This window comes from Antedon mediterranea, chromosome 4 (genome assembly GCF_964355755.1).
Source record: "Antedon mediterranea chromosome 4, ecAntMedi1.1, whole genome shotgun sequence".
NCBI classification, from domain to species: domain Eukaryota; kingdom Metazoa; phylum Echinodermata; class Crinoidea; order Comatulida; family Antedonidae; genus Antedon; species Antedon mediterranea.
The window spans coordinates 19,555,092-19,572,334 of record NC_092673.1 but is presented as its reverse complement, the minus strand read 5'-3'; the positions used below and the strand labels follow the sequence as shown (position 1 = coordinate 19,572,334).

The window sequence follows — 17,243 nt, the reverse complement described above, 5'->3', positions numbered from 1 at the left end:
AATTGGCCAATAAGTTCGAGGAGCACTCGTATATTGTTGAGACTATTAACAAAGAAGCAGACGTTTTTGGTATCCGCTCTGCAGTTGGGGGTCCTTTGAATTATGTTAACCGCAGACGATTGCGATCGGATCCTAGGAGTGTGGTGGAAGAACTGGTACATTTTGATTGGAATGAGTGGTTGCCGTATGATGGTCTAGAAGTGGATGTACATTATAAAGATGAAAGTTGTGAGTCTGAATCGGATGATGATGTTGAAAGTTTTAAGATTGTTGTAGATGTGAATTCTGATCAATCAATAGATGTTGAGCGTGATGATTCGAGAGTAATTCCAAGGCGATCATCTCGTTTTACAAAAGGTGTTCACAAAAATCGATATCGCTTACCCATGTCCACTCTTAAAAAATAAATTTGTTTCGCTCCTTTTGGGTCAAAAGGGCATCCAAGCGGGGAAATTGTAATGGATCGGAAAGCTTCCGAAGTTTCTTATATCTACATTATTGGTGGCGCAATATATTGCATTGCATTGCTATTGTTCACTACTGGTATTCGCGGGCGTATTTGCATATCAGGTGAATGATTATATTGAATAGGCTGCGTGAGCGTTGGTTCTGCAGAAGTTGTTTTAGTTGTTGTCTGAGTAAGACATGTTATATACTGTATTTCTTTAAAAGTGTGGATTCTCGCCAATACTGTGAGTAGATATTTTCTATACAACCATAATGTTTTACAGTATTACTCCATGTGCATAACCGAGTTGAGTTGTTATCGTTCATTATTTGTAATGACCATGAATTCACTGTTTAATAATTTCTCTTTGATATACAGCTTTGTCTTATTAGATAGCATACATGTTGAAGTTGGTTGTATAACATACCATGTTGAAGTTAATTGGATAACTTACCAGGTTGACGTGATTAGTAGTATGAAATTGATGTATTGGATCCAGGTATAAGTTCGTTAAATGTTATATACAGTAATACTAATTGATAATTAGTGAAGTGACCATATTGTAGTAAGCTTGCTTGTGATTGTTTTTATTGTTGAATTATATTACACTGCTGATGCATAATAATTATGACGTTGTTTTATACAGGGTTTGTTGTTCCTGTTTAGAAAAATAAACGATACAGAGTAAATACAGCCTCATTTTGCGTATTGTTTCGTTGCATGGGATACATGGCTTCACAAACCAAACCTTAATGGTCTAAACCTAGCAAATCAATATTAAGGATTCCCGAACCCATGGAGGACCGGCCATTGGGTTAATTTGGGCAAATCCATAAATTTGTCTTAAGGATCTAGAGTGCACAGGCAGCTTAATTCATGGGCCGCGCCTGTCTATATGAACTCACAGTGTCACCCCTTATATTTCCATTATGGAGCTTAATGTCCATCCATGGAGAACGACCGGCCCTTGGGTTAATTTGGGCAAATCCATAAAATGTTCCTTATGGATGATCGAGGGCGCACAGGGATATTTATTATATCTCTATGAACTCACATTTTCACCCCACATACATTATTTCGAATATAGGGTCTCTTGTAGCCCCACATAGAGAACCCCGAAAGGTCCATGAAGGATCAGCCCTTGGGTTCATTTGAGCAAATCCATAAATGTTATTTAAAGATTGAGGGTGCACATTTAGTTTTATTCCATAGTTCATCTATGAACTATTTACTAATTTCTAATACAGGGCCTTATGTAGAAGCACACCACATAGAGATCCCAAAAGGGTCCTCAGAGGGCTCATTCGGGCAAATCCATATAGGTTATTTTAGAATCCTTTGTATACAGGAAACTCTTTCCTGTATGGGCCAAACTATATAAAAATTGTGGTCTGTCTGTGTAGTGAGTTGTGGATTGAGTTTGGCCACCTGGATCTGCCTATGCCCTATCCTGTACGAATTGGTATTCTCTGGTTCTGATGAATAGTAGTTTATTTTCCAAAAACGAATATTGTTGCCCTAATAAATGCAACTGTATAGTGGCAAATCATTGAAGGTCAGCGCAACATCTTTTTTAACATCATAACATTTTAATCGTCATAATATTAATTTTATTATTTACTTTACAGTATTATATTAATACATTTAAAATAATGCGCACTAGAAAAAATATAAAAATACCATAACTTCACTGATCAAATAATGTGATTACATTTATGAACATCGATCTCATAGTTTGAATAACTTTGCATTATTTAGTGGATCATTTGTTCAAATGTTGACCTTTGACCCATGTCGACTTGTGTAATGATAAATGTGCTCTTTTGATTGTGTATGATTGATAGATGTCTTAACAGAATGATAAAACATAACATTTTGTCTTAAATGTTAGTTTTTATTTGGTTTTAAATGCAAATTGTGTGATTGGTCAATATTGACATTTGACCTTTAATTGCAAAGTATTTGTTTTATAAGGCGACTGAATAACACCATACAATACCTATAACCATACACATGTATTAAAAGACCAAATTGAACTTTAATAAATTGGTTATAATACATATGTATATAATACATTGTTATAATTGGTCAATTTTGAACTTTGACCCCTTATCTCTTCCAATTCGCTTCCTATCTTGATCGAAGTCTGATTTGATTAAATACAGTATTATAATGAAATAACATAACTTTACTAATCAAATAATTTGATTACTTGTAAAACCATCAATATCATAGTTTCGACAACTTTGCATTTATTTGTTAACTAATACGCGTATTAAAATGTTGACCTTTGACCTTATGTCAACTGATGAAATTATGTATTCGCTCTTTTACATTGCGTATGATTGATTAACAGGATGAGAAAACATCAAATTTTTATTAAATATTAGTTTTTATTTGGTTTTATAGGTACGTTTTATGATTGGTCAATATTTATTATTAACATTTGACCCTTAATCACAAAGGATTTTTTTTTCATAAGGTGATTGAATAGACACTTATAATCATAAAAATGTAATAACAGACCAAATTGTGCTTCAATAAATTTGTGGTCAATTTTGAACTTTGACCCCTTATATCTCGAAAACGCTTCCTATCCTGATCGATTACCTTCCATATTCGTAATCTACGGAAAATTCTAGTCTAGAAAAGTTGGATGGCAATTTGTCCCCTTTCGGGTGGTGATTCCCCTCTCCTGCCACCGGACTAGAAGGTATGAAATAAAACTCTTTGTAATGCATAAAATATATAGCAAAATACTTACTCCATTGGAATCAATATAAACAGCAGGATCATTGAGGTCTACACTTAGGTCGAACACTACAATATAAAGTGCTTGTAATGTCATGAACATCTGCAAAAACACAATTTGTTTTTATTCAAATATTTGATTAATATGCTTTAAGGTTTAATAAATAAGTATCATTTTATTTGTCTTTTTATAAACTGTGTTTATACATTTACTATTGATACTCTTTTTATTAAAGCATTTTTCTAGTACAAATTCATATAACACTGTTAAAATCAGTGATTGAAAACAGTTACTGAAAATACTTTTTTTGTTGACGTAGGCAAAATTTGTAATAACAATTTATATAAAGCAGTACCATGGAAAGAATTTTGCGATTACTGAATGAACAAATTAAACCTTGGTCATACCATTATGTTAGTATATACAGAGACATTTCCTTTTAACTGTGTATAGTATTTAAACAATTTCAATATAATATTAACTTCAAGGCAAATACATATATTATAACTTACGCGATGTATACCATGGTATATTAATTGACCTCCATGATCCCAGATGTTAAATGTTTCTTCCAAGGGGTCCTCCTTTTTTTCCTCAAGTTCCTTGATTACATCTTTATCTAACTGCTGATCTGTATCAAATGGAATAGCTTTAGTAGCTGTATAAGAACCTGTAGTAGAAACAAGTGTTTTGGTCACTCTCAACACATGTAAACAATCATTGTAAAAGTCATTAACATATTGTTATAGTTGTTCTGATTATCATCATTGTTTTAATTATCATTATCATCATTGCAGTCTTCATTATCATAATCATTGTTACACTGAGTCATCATCATTGTTATCATCATTATAGTTTTAGTTGACACTGTCAGAGTAGAGGTAGAAAAGTATGACTGTCACTATAATTGTTACACAGGTTAAAGGTTGCCTTACCTCCACCTCTGATCACATACATTTAATAATTTTATAGGAAAATTAAAAGTTACTTTAAATTGGAAAATCTAATTAATAATCTAATTATTTCATATAACTACAGCACAAACTTAATATCACAGAAATTGCAAATTAGCTACAAAATGTAATGTATATGTATGTAATATGTAATAATAATAATTAGAATTTAATGGAAAGTTACATACTATCATTTGTGTAATCATTGTTGTCATTATTTTTGTAATCATCATTGTTGTCATCCTTATTGTAGTCAACAACAATACCATCATCATCCTCGACATCATCTGTAGGTGGTTTCATGTCAATCTGATAAATAACACAAAAAATGGATATAAAAAAGAAATAAATGTTTATTCAAGTTAAATACAGTTTTGTTTACAATTTAATATAAGAGAAAACTAATATTATTTACTCTCAAAAACAAAACCAATTTGTTAGAGTAAATTTTTAAAGGATTGAAGCAAAAAAAAAAAATGAAATAGCTGCTCATAATGCCTCATTGATTAATTTAGAAAGAAAGCCTAAGTGACTGGTTTGTAATAGTCCTGTAGGTGCTACTTTATTCATTACACTATTATTGACATACGTTTATAGTTTTCTTTTCTCTCAGTTTGTCAGTGACGAATTTTGTATACTGTTTTAAAGGATTACCTGTAGAGAAAAAAGACATTTGCACATATTATTACAGCAGATACATAGGTGACAGTACTTTAACTGATTGATTATTTAAAGTAAAATTAAAATTACAGTACATCAACAAACAATAGCTTGTGTGTTAAGGGATCATAGAGTAACAATTGGTGTATGTATGTGAAAATATGACTGTTGACATCATACTACAGTTGTATGCATTTATTGAATTCCATTCTACATCTCAGTTTCATTGTGGGCCTGTTTGTGTCTATGATAATGAGATCAAAGATAAATATTGTTACATAGCCTATGATGATGGGAAGAGTAATATGCTAATTTGTATTCATGTTTACCACTATCAGCTTTAGCCTCTGTCCATGTTGTGCTTACAGTCCTTATCACTGCTATGCCATCTGTAACTTTATGTTCTTCCTCAAATCTGAGATACATATAATAATATAATAATTTGAAACCAACAATGAATGTCATTCATTTTTAGTGCTGTAAAATTCAATTTTCTCTTTTTAATTATAGATACCAGTAGTTACTATTTCAATAGTCTTTATTTATAAAATACACATTTTAAATCAGTTATTTAGTCAACAATTAAAATGATCTTTCATTTAAAATTACAAAACAATGTTAAAATTTAATTCTATTATCTATTATTGATATAATTAGGCAGTACCTACATGTATTTTGTAATTTCAATTTTACTGTCCAACTACTTACATCTTTCCAAGACAGGCATTTATGAGGCATGTTTTACCCACTCCTTCCTGTCCAATCACCTTAAGCATTCCAAGATTGACTGCGACAGATCCTCCTTTCAAAGCTTCCTTGTAAGCTTCCTGATACTCTAATTCACGAGCAGCAATATCAGATGGAATATCTGAAAATTGAATCAAGATTTTAATAGATTTTTAAAACATCTGGAGTAAATAAAGTTAAAAAAAAAAAATCATCAATCAAGCATGCCACATAAATCTGCAAACTAGCTCCATTCCGTTATTACAGTATTTTGGATGAAAACAATCAACTGTTTTATTTATGATAAATAAAATCTCTCCATTTGTTATTAGTTGCACACTTTTTCGCCTTTTTACAGTACCGCACAGAAATAATGCTTTTTTTAAATAACATTAGCGTCTAATTCTCTCCTTACTGAAATCCCATTTTAATCACAATTGTGTTAAATTATATATAGATACAATCATACAACATACAGCAGCTCTTGTGATTCTTATTAAACTCACCACTCTCTGGCTTACGAAGTTTTGTTATCTGTTTGTCATTTGTCGGTTTCTGAAATTGTGTTTGAAATTGCTCATCAACAGTACTTGGTAAATCTAAAAAAATACCAAAACAAAAATATTACATATTACATATTTTCATAAAAAACACTATATTAAAAGTCACAGCTTGGCAAAACTCTTGAATTGTCATATGGTATCTTTAAACTTTTTCAATGGTATAAGGTTATATAAAAGCTTGTGGGTGACTGTGTACAAGCAATCGACTGTACATGAAAATGGTAAATCTCATTCATTCTGGATATACTATAATAATAATGTATTTTTTTAAACTAAAATGTATACAGTTAACAACTACAGTTATTAATTATGTCCTAAAAAATGTGTGGAACTCAAACTCATCCAAACATATAGGCGTTATGCAACATTTTTTGACAGAGATCCTGAATCTAAATCATTTCTAGCACCATACGGTTGATTAGGATGGTTTCACTGTGTAAAGTGAAAATAAAGTAATCCTAAAATGAATAACTGGTATGATTCAGAATTTGGCAGTAGGAATTATTGACCACCTATCGTAAGTTTTTAATATGCCTTGAACTTTTTAAATGTTTTTATTTATATTCTGTGACCAGTAACCAATTTTGTTTTTATACCTGTGTGAAAACACAATAAAGATAACTTGAACTTGAGCCCACCATGGTTTGGGCTGAATTTTGCCAATATAGACCTGGAATTGCATTTTTAAAGGCCTATAATAAGGGCACTGTTCTTTATACACTTGGTAGAGCTTGGTTATGCTTTGTGGGACTTGGTGTTTAGAATAACACATGTATGATGCTTAATTTTACATACAGAAAAATAGTATTCTTTAGCTGCTTAAAAATGTGTGAAGAAAATTCATTCATTGTGGAAACAAAAAATGGGATTAACAAGAAAATGTTTTATTTTTATATTCAATATTTATCTCCTCCTATCGTAAATTGTTTGCCTCGAATGCGAATGTGGGAAGGAGGAGTTTGAATTTGTCTATTGGTTTTACCCATAGTAAAAAAATTTGTAGATTTAAGTAGACTTAAGTAGAAATAGCTCTATTTTTAGTAGTTTTTTAGTAGACCTTTTTATCTCGCCTACTAAGGATTTTAACTCAATGAATCAATGATGGAACGACTACTTCCCAGCTATAAAATAGATAGTTGATTAATATTTAACTGGCTATTATCAGTTTCTTTATAGTCTATTGATAGGTCATTGGTAGTCTTGTATAGCTATAATAAGTAGACAGTAGATAGATAGATATGATACTCATAGATTTCTAATAGCTATCTGGTAGTCCGTAGCTATCTATTGTATAAAATAGATAGCTTATTAACAGTTACTGGCTATTATACGTTTGTTTATGTCTATTAATAGGTTGCTGGTAGCCCTTAGTATTGCTATTATAGTAGACAATAGATAGATGCATACAACTGTGTTACTCACAGATTGAAAATAGTGAAAAATCTATCTAACACTATTAGTGGGGGTTTTGAATTATGCTAATGAGGTAAAACCTATTAGGAACTATCTAAATTCTACCTAAAATCTACTTATTAGTAGGTGCTTAATAGGTAATAGAGCTATATCTATTAAGGGGATAACTTTTAAGGCTAATAGATATAGAGCTATATCTACTAAGAACTTTTAATTAAGCGCCATCATTTACGGTAGTAACCTGGTACGCACGGCGCGCTGAAAATCCGGTGATTCAGCTCCTCGAAGAAGACGAATTATTATTTAAAATGTGTGAAGGAAATTCATCCATTGTGGAAACAAAAACTGGGATTTAACAAGAAAATTAGATTTTTATATTCAATATTTATCTCCTCCTATCGTAAATTGTTTGCCTTGAATGCGAATACCAATTGTACATAGCATTATATATAAAATAGATTACATTAAAAAAAAAAAATCTACATTTTACATTTATGTGCAATTAATAAAGTTCAAATATTCCTTAACAATGCATATCCCCCGTCCGATTATTGTAACTAGTTTAAAGTAAAGCCTCCTATCAAAAGCCCCTTGAGGTTTATTGAAGGTCCCTTTCATCTTAAAATCATCATCATCATCATTAAAATCTCTTTATTTTTGTTATGTGTACTGTTTTGATGTATTGAATAAAGAGATTGATTTGATTTGAAAAATGATTTATTTAATATTTTTATTTCAAAGGAATTTTAAAGTTTGCGTTTTTGTGTTATTTTTATCGTATTAATAGCAAAATAATTTACATCTTGCAACATATCACAACTTCCATGTATACTACTATCCCACTGAATTATTTAATCTATAATAAACCTGTGAATGATATATCATAAATGTTAATTTTCTTTATCTGGACATTCTTCTTCACTTGGAACAAGAAGTCAAATTTTTATCGTTTGCAATGAAACTAGTTGATCCTAAAATTTCAATAATTAAAACTTCACTTACCTTCTAAGAAGTTTAAAATTTCAGTTTTTCTTTCCCTCTCTATCCGCCTGTTACTTTCTAAAAGAGAGACAAGTGTATTTCCATCCTATTAAAAAAATGGGTTTAGTTATTAGTAGTTTTGAGAAATTATTGATATACAATATAACACACTTTAATTACGCATCACATACATACAGTATTATGTCATGGCTCAAACATTTACCATCTAGAGATTGGATGAAAGAGCATCATGTGATAACACGTAGATTTACTATTTTTTAACATTGGTTGTAAATTAGGACGTGAATAGAAATTACTATCAACTTGTACAGTGCGCCACCTATAACTCCTGTATCCAAACCGAAACTTAAGCGCTGCCGTTTATAGTCTACCGCCTTCAACATTGAGAGAGAGAGAGATAAATTAAATAAAAGTTTACTTTGGAACAGTAGGTAGATGTGTTAAAATGTTTGAGCCATAATATAAAACAACAAATAGTTTTACTATAAACTTTCAAAGCAAATAATATTTGGATACTATCCAGAAACAAATGAAATATCCCTGTATAATCCCTGTACATTACCTTCTTTGCAATGTTGCTGGTGTATAATACTGACAACAAACATTATGTGAAATTGGGTTTTTTTTGTCAACCCAAACCATAGAAAAAATTACTGCTAAATAATGTGGTAAATAATCATAAATGTCGACTATTGATAAATGAAAACAAAATATAATATCTTACCATGGATCAAATGTAGTATAGTGTCATTAAAATCTACTTACTGTACAATATCAATCACAAAATTTGAACATTAAAAATTTAATACATATTTTATAAAATTGTACAAACAAATGTTTAGATGTTAAGCGTAATGTATGAGGCCAATAAGCAGTTAAATGAATTTACATATAAATTTAGGTAAAGGGAAATTTCAGTAAATTAAGTGCAACTTCTAGAATTTATACTCAATGGTAGAGAAAGTTGGTACATACTTTCGATACTGATTTTTAACACCCAATGAAACCAATATCATAATTAAGTTAAGTTAGATATTAACGATAACAAATTTAATTTAAACCATTTGCCCCGATGAAAATCATATCATATCATGAAGCCTGATACCATCCCATCATCAAATGTACCAAGACAGGAATTTGGTGAACAATACCATGTAATAAACAAAATTAAGGTAATTCTCAGGATGACAATTATATTTGAATACATACATTCCATCATATCTGTATTCATTTGCTTTGTGTACAGTGTGACTTGGACAATTTTTAGTTATTTCTCAAAGTTTATATATTCGAGAACCATTTGTGGGCACTTAATACTAGTATATTCAATTTTAACTAGCAACCTTATAGAATCATTTTTCCACAAAAGATACGGGACTGTTTGAAAAGAATAATTTCATATTATGAAAAAAGGATCTCTTAAAGGCCATGTTCATAATTAGCTGGGTAGATGTACAGAAGCATTTTTTTTGTAAGGTAAGGGAAGGAGCAGGTTATTCATTAATAATTATTTTTTATTAAAATTAGATTCTATTAATTTTTTTAACATACATTTTTTTATTTGTTGTTTTATTATTAGTCAATGTAGTTGTTCCATTTTATTTCATATTTACAATTAATTAGACCATTGTCAATCGTTGCTATCTTTACAGCTACATAGGAGCAATTTATATTTGTTTTACGGTCAAAAATATGTAAACAAAATTATACTGATTCACCTGAACATATAAAAAAAGTAGATTTTTTTGTTCATTAAGAAAATTAAAGATGTATGTTATGTGATAGGTAACTGTATACTTTAAATTTGTTTGTTATCATAAATCATATAAACTATTTAGTTATTTTTTTATTTGGTTTGTTTACATCAAATTTGATTTTTGTTAAGGTGCTTACTTTTTTCTCTCATTGAATTGTTTACTTCAGCAGATCTAAAGAATGTTAGCCTATTACACTAGCAAATCCCTGTACATTTACCTTATTTTGCAATTCTACTGGTGCCCCATGCTGAATGAGACACGTCACTATTGATAAGGTAGCGTATCCACTCCTCAGATATGAATGTAATGGAGTGTCACCAGACTGAAAAGGAATCATAATGAAGTTTATAAATACTGACAACAGACATTATGTGAATTGTTTGTTTTTTGCTGCTGTAAATAATGTGGTAAATAATCCTAATTGTTAACTATTGATAAATGAAAACAAATATAATATATTACCATGGATCAGATCTAGTAATTGTTAGCCTATTACTTAATGTAAGTAATCATTAAAATCTACTTACTGTACAATATCAATCACAAAATGTAAACATTAATAAAATACATATTTCATAAAATTGTACAAACAAATGTTTAGATGTTAAAAATATGAGGCCAATAAGCAGTATAATGAATTTACATATAAATTTAGGTAATGGGAAATTTCAGTAAATTAAGTGCAACTTCTAGAATTTATACTCAATGGTAGAGAAAGTTGGTAAATACTTTCAGTACTGATTTTTAACACCCAATGAAACCAATATCATAATTAAGTTAAGTTAGATATTAACGATAACAAATTTAGTTTAAACCATTTGCCCCGATGAAAATCATATCATATCATGAAGCCTGATACCATCCCATCATCAAATGTACCAAGACAGGAATTTGGTGAACAATACCATGCAATAAACAAAATTAAGGTAATTCTCAGGATGACAATTATATTTGACTACATAAATTCCATCATATCTGTAGTGCTATGTGTACAGTGCAATTTTCAGTTATTTACCAAAGTTCTTGTATTCAAGAAGCATCTGTGAGCACTTACTAGTATATTATATTTTAGCGAGAAATCATTTTTCCAAAAAAGTCATAAGATAAGAGACGGAACTTTTCTTAAAAGCATTCAGTTTGAAAAGAATAATTTCATATTACCTTTCTTTTTCAAATTGCATTACTCAAACAATTTAGATTTTGAAAACTAACAAAACATTGTTTACATTTCTCTTCCTTTTGTGGCAAAATGTTTGCACAAAAAGATCCTAGGTTGGAAAAGGATTTCTTTAAGGCCATTTTCATAATTAGCTGGATAGACTGACAGAAGCATTTTTTTTGTAAGATAAGGGAAAGAGCACATTATTAATTAATAATCGTTTTTTATTAAAATCAGATTCTATTAATTTTTTTAACATAAACATTTTTAGTTGTTTAGTAGTTGTCGCATTTTATTTCATATTTACAATTAATTAGACCATTGTCAATAATTGTTAATTAATAACTGAATATATAAAAAAAATAGATTTTTTTGTTCATTAAGAAAATTAAAGATTTATGTTTATGATAGGTAACTGTACACTTTAAATCAGTTATAATAAATCATATATAACTATTTAGTTATTTTTTTATTTGGTTTGTTTTAATCAAATTTGATTTTTGTTAATGTGCTTACTTTTTTCTCTCATTAAATGGTTTACTTCAGCAGATCTATAGAATGTTAGCTTATTACACTAGCAAATCCCTGTACATTACCTTATTTTGCAATGCTACTGGTGCCCCATGCTGAATAAGACACGTCACTATTTCTAAGGTAGGTGCAGTACTCCTCAGATATAAATGTAATGGAGTGTCACCATACTGGAAAGGAATCATAATCATGAATGTTTATAAATACTGACAACAGACATTATGTGAAATTGTTTTTTTTTTGTTAATATTGTACAAACAACAATTACTGCTAAATAATGTGATAAAATCCTAATTATCATTATTGATAAATGAAAACAAAATATAATATATTACCATGGATCAGATCTAGTGATTGTTAGCCTATTACTTAATGTAAGTAATCATTAAAATCTACTTACTGTACAATATCAATCATAAAATTTGAACATTAATAAAATACATATTTCATAAAATTGTACAAACAAATGTTTAGATGTTAACAATATGAGACCAATAAGCAGTTAAATGAATTTATATATAAATTTAGGTAATGGGAAATTTCAGTAAATTAAGTGCAACTTCTAGAATTTATACTCAATGGTAGAGAAAGTTGGTACATACTTTCAGTACTGATTTTTAACACCCAATGAAACCAATATCATAATTAAGTTAAGTTAGATATTAACGATAACAAATTTAGTTTAAACCATTTGCCTCAATGAAAATCATATCATATCATGAAGCCTGATACAGTACCATCCCATCATCAAATGTACTAAGACAGGAATTTGGTGAACAATACCATGCAATAAACAAAATTAAGGTAATTCTTAGGATGACAATTATATTTGACTACATAAATTCCATCATATCTGTATTGCTATGTGTACAGTGCAATTTTCAGTTATTTACCAAAGTTCTTGTATTCAAGAAGCATCTGTGAGCACTTACTAGTATATTATATTTTAGCGAGAAATCATAAGATAAGAGACGGAACTTTTCTTAAAAGCATTCAGTTTGAAAAGAATAATTTCATATTACCTTTCTTTTTTAAATTGCATTACTCAAACAATTTAGATTTTGAAAACTAACAAAACATTGTTTACATTTCTCTTCCTTTTGTGGCAAAATGTTTGCACAAAAAGATCCTAGGTTGGAAAAGGATTTCTTTAAGGCCATTTTCATAATTAGCTGGATAGACTGACAGAAGCATTTTTTTTTGTAAGATAAGGGAAGGAGCACATTATTAATTAATTTTTTATTAAAATCAGATTCTATTAATTTTTTTAACATAAACATTTTTAGTTGTTTAGTAGTTGTCGCATATTATTTATATTTACAATTAATTAGACCGTTGTCAATAATTGTTAATTAATAACTGAATATATTTAAAAAATAGATTTTTTTGTTCATTAAGAAAATTAAAGATTTATGTTATATGATAGGTAGCTGTACACTTTAAATCAGTTATCATAAATCATAAACTATTTAGTTATTTTTTTATTTGGTTTGTTTTAATCAAATTTGATTTTTGTTAATGTGCTTACTTTTTTCTCTCATTAAGTGGTTTACTTCAGCAGATCTATATAATGTTAGCTTATTACACTAGCAAATCCCTGTACATTACCTTATTTTGCAATGCTACTGGTGTCCCATGCTGAATGAGACACGTCAGTATTTCTAAGGTAGGTGTATATTCATTCCCCAGATAGAAATGTAATAGAGTGTTACCATCCTGGAAAGGAATCATAATCATGATGTTTATAAATACTGACAACAGACATTATGTGAAATTGGGTTTTTTTTTTGTAAATACAAACAACAACAATTACTGCTAAATAATGTGATAAAATCCTAATTATCATTATTGATAAATGAAAACAAAATATAATATATTACCATGGACCAGATCTAGTGATTGTTAGCCTATTACTTAATGTAAGTAATCATTAAAATCTGAAAAAGTTGGTAAATACTTTCAGTACTGATTTTTAACACACAATGAAACCAATATCATAATTAAGCTAAGTTAGATATTAACGATAACAAATTTAGTTTAAACCATTTGCCTTAATGAAAATCATATCATGAAGTCTGATACCATCCCATAATAAAATGTACCAAGACAGGAATTTGGTGAACAATACCATGTAATAAACAAAATTAAGGTAATTCTCAGGATGACAATTATATTTGACTACATAAATTCCAACATATCTGTATTCATTTGCTTTGTGTACAGTGCGACTTAGACAATATTCAGTTATTTACCAAAGTTCATGTATTCGAGAACCATCTGTGGGCACTTACTAGTATATCACATTTTAACTGGCAACTTTATAGAATCATTTTTTCCAAAAAGCCATAAGATAAGATACGGCACTGTTTGAAAAGAATAATTTCATGTTAAATTTCTTTTTCCAATTGCATTGCTCAAACATTTTTAGATTTTGGAAACCACTATAAACTAAACATTATTTACATTTCTCTTCCATTTGTGGCAAAATGTTTGCAAAAAAAAATGCTGGAAAAGGATCTCTTTAAGGCCATATTCAAACTGTAATTAGCTGGATATACTGACAGAAGTATTTTTTTGTAAGGTAAGGGAGGGAGCAGGTTATTAACACTAACTAATTCTTTTTTATTACAATCAGATTCTATTAATTTTGTTAACAATAACACAAACATTTTTGTTTGCTATTTTATTATTTGTCAACATACATTTTATTTCATATTTATAATTAATTAGACCATTTTCAATTGTTATTATCTTTACAGCTACATATTGAGCAATATATATTTATTTTATGGTAAAAAGTATTTAAACAAAATTATACTGATTCACCTGAATATAACAAATTACAAGTAGATTGTTTTTGTTCATTAAGAAAAAAGATAAATGTTATTTGATTTAGTTATCATAAATCATATATAACTGTTTAGTTATTATTTTAATTTGATTTCTTTTAATAAAATTTGATTTTTGTTAATGGGCTTACTTTTTTCTCTCATTGAATGGTTTACTTCAGCAGATCTATACAATGTTAGCCTATTACACTAGCAAATCCCTGTACATTTACCTTATTTTGCAATGCTAATGGTGTCCCATGCTGAATGAGACAAGTCACTATTTCTAAGGTAGATCTATATCCGCTCCCCAGATATGAATGTAATGGAGTGTTACCATCCTGGAAAGGAATCATAATGAAGTTTATAAATACTGACAACAGACATTACGTGAAATTGTTTGTTTTTTGTCAATACAAACAACAACAATTGCTGCTAAATATTGTGATAAATAATCATAATTATCATTATTAATAAATGAGTAGAACAAAATAGAATGGTTTACCACATCATATCTATAGAATGTTAGCCTATTACACTAGCAAATCCCTGTACATTTACCTTATTTTGCAATGCTACTGGTGCCCCATGCTGAATGAGACACGTCACTATTTCTAAGGTAGATCTATATCCTCTCCCCAGATATGAATGTAATGGAGTGTTACCATCCTGGAAAGGAATCATAATGAAGTTTATATTATACTGAAAACAGACATTATGTGAAATTGTTTGTTTTTTGTCAATACAAACAACAACAATTGCTGCTAAATATTGTGGTAAATAATCATAATTATCATTATTAATAAATGAGTAGAACAAAATAGAATGGTTTATTACTACAGCATATCTAGAGAATGTTAGCCTATTACACTAGCAAATCCCTGTACATTTACCTTATTTTGCAATGCCACTGGTGCCCCATGCTGAATGAAACATGTCACTATTGCTAAGGTAGATGTATATCCTGTCCTCAGATATGAATGTAATGGAGTGTCACCATCCTGGAAAGGAATCATAATGAAGTTTATAAATACTGACAACAGACATTATTTGAAATTGTTTGTTTTTGGTCAATACAAACAACAACAATTGCTGCTAAATATTGTGATAAATAATCATAATTATCATTATTAATAAATGAGTAGAACAAAATAGAATGGTTTACCACAGCATATCTATAGAATGTTAGCCTATTACACTAGCAAATCCCTGTACATTACCTTCTTTTGCAATGTTACTGGTGTATAATACTGACAACAGACATTATGTGAAATTGGGTTTTTTTTTGTCAACCCAAACCATAGCAAGAATTACTGCTAAATAATGTGGTCAATAATCCTAATTGACATGATTGATAAATGAGAACAAAATAGAATATCTTACCATGGATCAGATCTAGAGATTGTTAGCCTATTACTATTACAAAAGCATTTGTTTGAAAGGTAAGGGAGGGAGCAGGTTATTAATTAATAATTATTTGTTATTTATATATATCGGTATATTTATTCAAAATTCACATACAAATTACATACATGGCAGCACAAGGCTGAATTGCATATGTATTACACTATAAAAAATATTAAAACAATAGTCACTATCAACAAAACATAAATATATAAAAACGAATAAGTTAGACTGCAGTTAGTTTAAAAAAAACAGGCAAAAAAAAAAAAAAAAGTTACAGTTTGTTCAAAAGTTCAACAATAAAAGGGACAGGACTAGTTTGGAAGCAATATAAGTAGTTCTTTGATAGTAAACCAATAAAACTTACGTTAGCAAGACAGTTTCGTCTAGCTGTCAGCTTGACTTCTTCAGTTGCTATGATGCGTTATGGCGCCGACTGGTCTCCTTTCCAGCCACTAGATGATTTTGTTGTGTAGTCTAGGGGACCAGTCGTCGTCAGAAGCTGATCGTAAATGTGAGATAGTTGGTGCGCGTCTTCGTCTCTATTCATCTTTGTATTTTTATTTTGCTTTCTTATGCTGATGCTTTCTTTAATTTTACGTTTAAGCCAAACTTGTTCTTTGTGTAGTACCTCTATCTTATCCCAGTTAGGTATGTGGTTGTGTGTGGTCGTATGGTCCGTGATTGCTGATTTATGTAAAATGGAGGACGAAACTTTCCGTGATGCACGCGTCTGCATGTTCTGTGTGTTTTCCTCAACATCTTTCTTGTGCTCTTTAATTCTGGTTTTGAGTGCCCTACCCGTTTCCCCAATGTACACCATCTCACAGTTGGTGCACCCCACTTTGTAGACAACACCACAGGAATCCTCTTTGCATGCTTTATCTTTCGGTCGGACGATTAAGTTTTTAATTTTGTTAGATGGTTTAAAGTATGTTCGTATGTTATATTTTTTTAATGTTCTCTTGATTTTCTCTGACAGGCCTTGAATATATGGGATGGATATCGACCCTCTTATGTCTTCTGTTTCGGGTTGTGTGTCTGTTT

At 29.8% G+C, this 17,243-nt stretch overlaps 1 protein-coding gene and 1 long non-coding RNA gene across 2 annotated transcripts; both read right to left on the bottom strand.

Moving 5' to 3' along the window:
- Positions 1–2,910: 2,910 nt before the first annotated feature.
- On the bottom strand, positions 2,911–12,149 carry LOC140047663 (uncharacterized). The gene is made up of 10 exons (XM_072092701.1): positions 12,030–12,149; positions 10,492–10,596; positions 8,518–8,602; positions 6,046–6,138; positions 5,522–5,681; positions 5,143–5,228; positions 4,743–4,807; positions 4,342–4,462; positions 3,713–3,870; positions 2,911–3,302 (listed from the first exon to the last, which is right to left on the bottom strand). The coding sequence occupies exons 1-10, from the start codon at positions 12,147–12,149 to the stop codon at positions 3,087–3,089; spliced, it is 1,209 nt and encodes a 402-aa protein (XP_071948802.1). The 3' UTR covers positions 2,911–3,086.
- A 3,247-nt stretch (positions 12,150–15,396) lies between these two features.
- On the bottom strand, positions 15,397–16,921 carry LOC140048074 (uncharacterized). Its single transcript, XR_011845049.1, has 3 exons — positions 16,564–16,921; positions 15,686–15,793; positions 15,397–15,461 (listed from the first exon to the last, which is right to left on the bottom strand). It is a non-coding gene; the product is annotated as an uncharacterized lncRNA (long non-coding RNA).
- Positions 16,922–17,243: the final 322 nt, after the last annotated feature.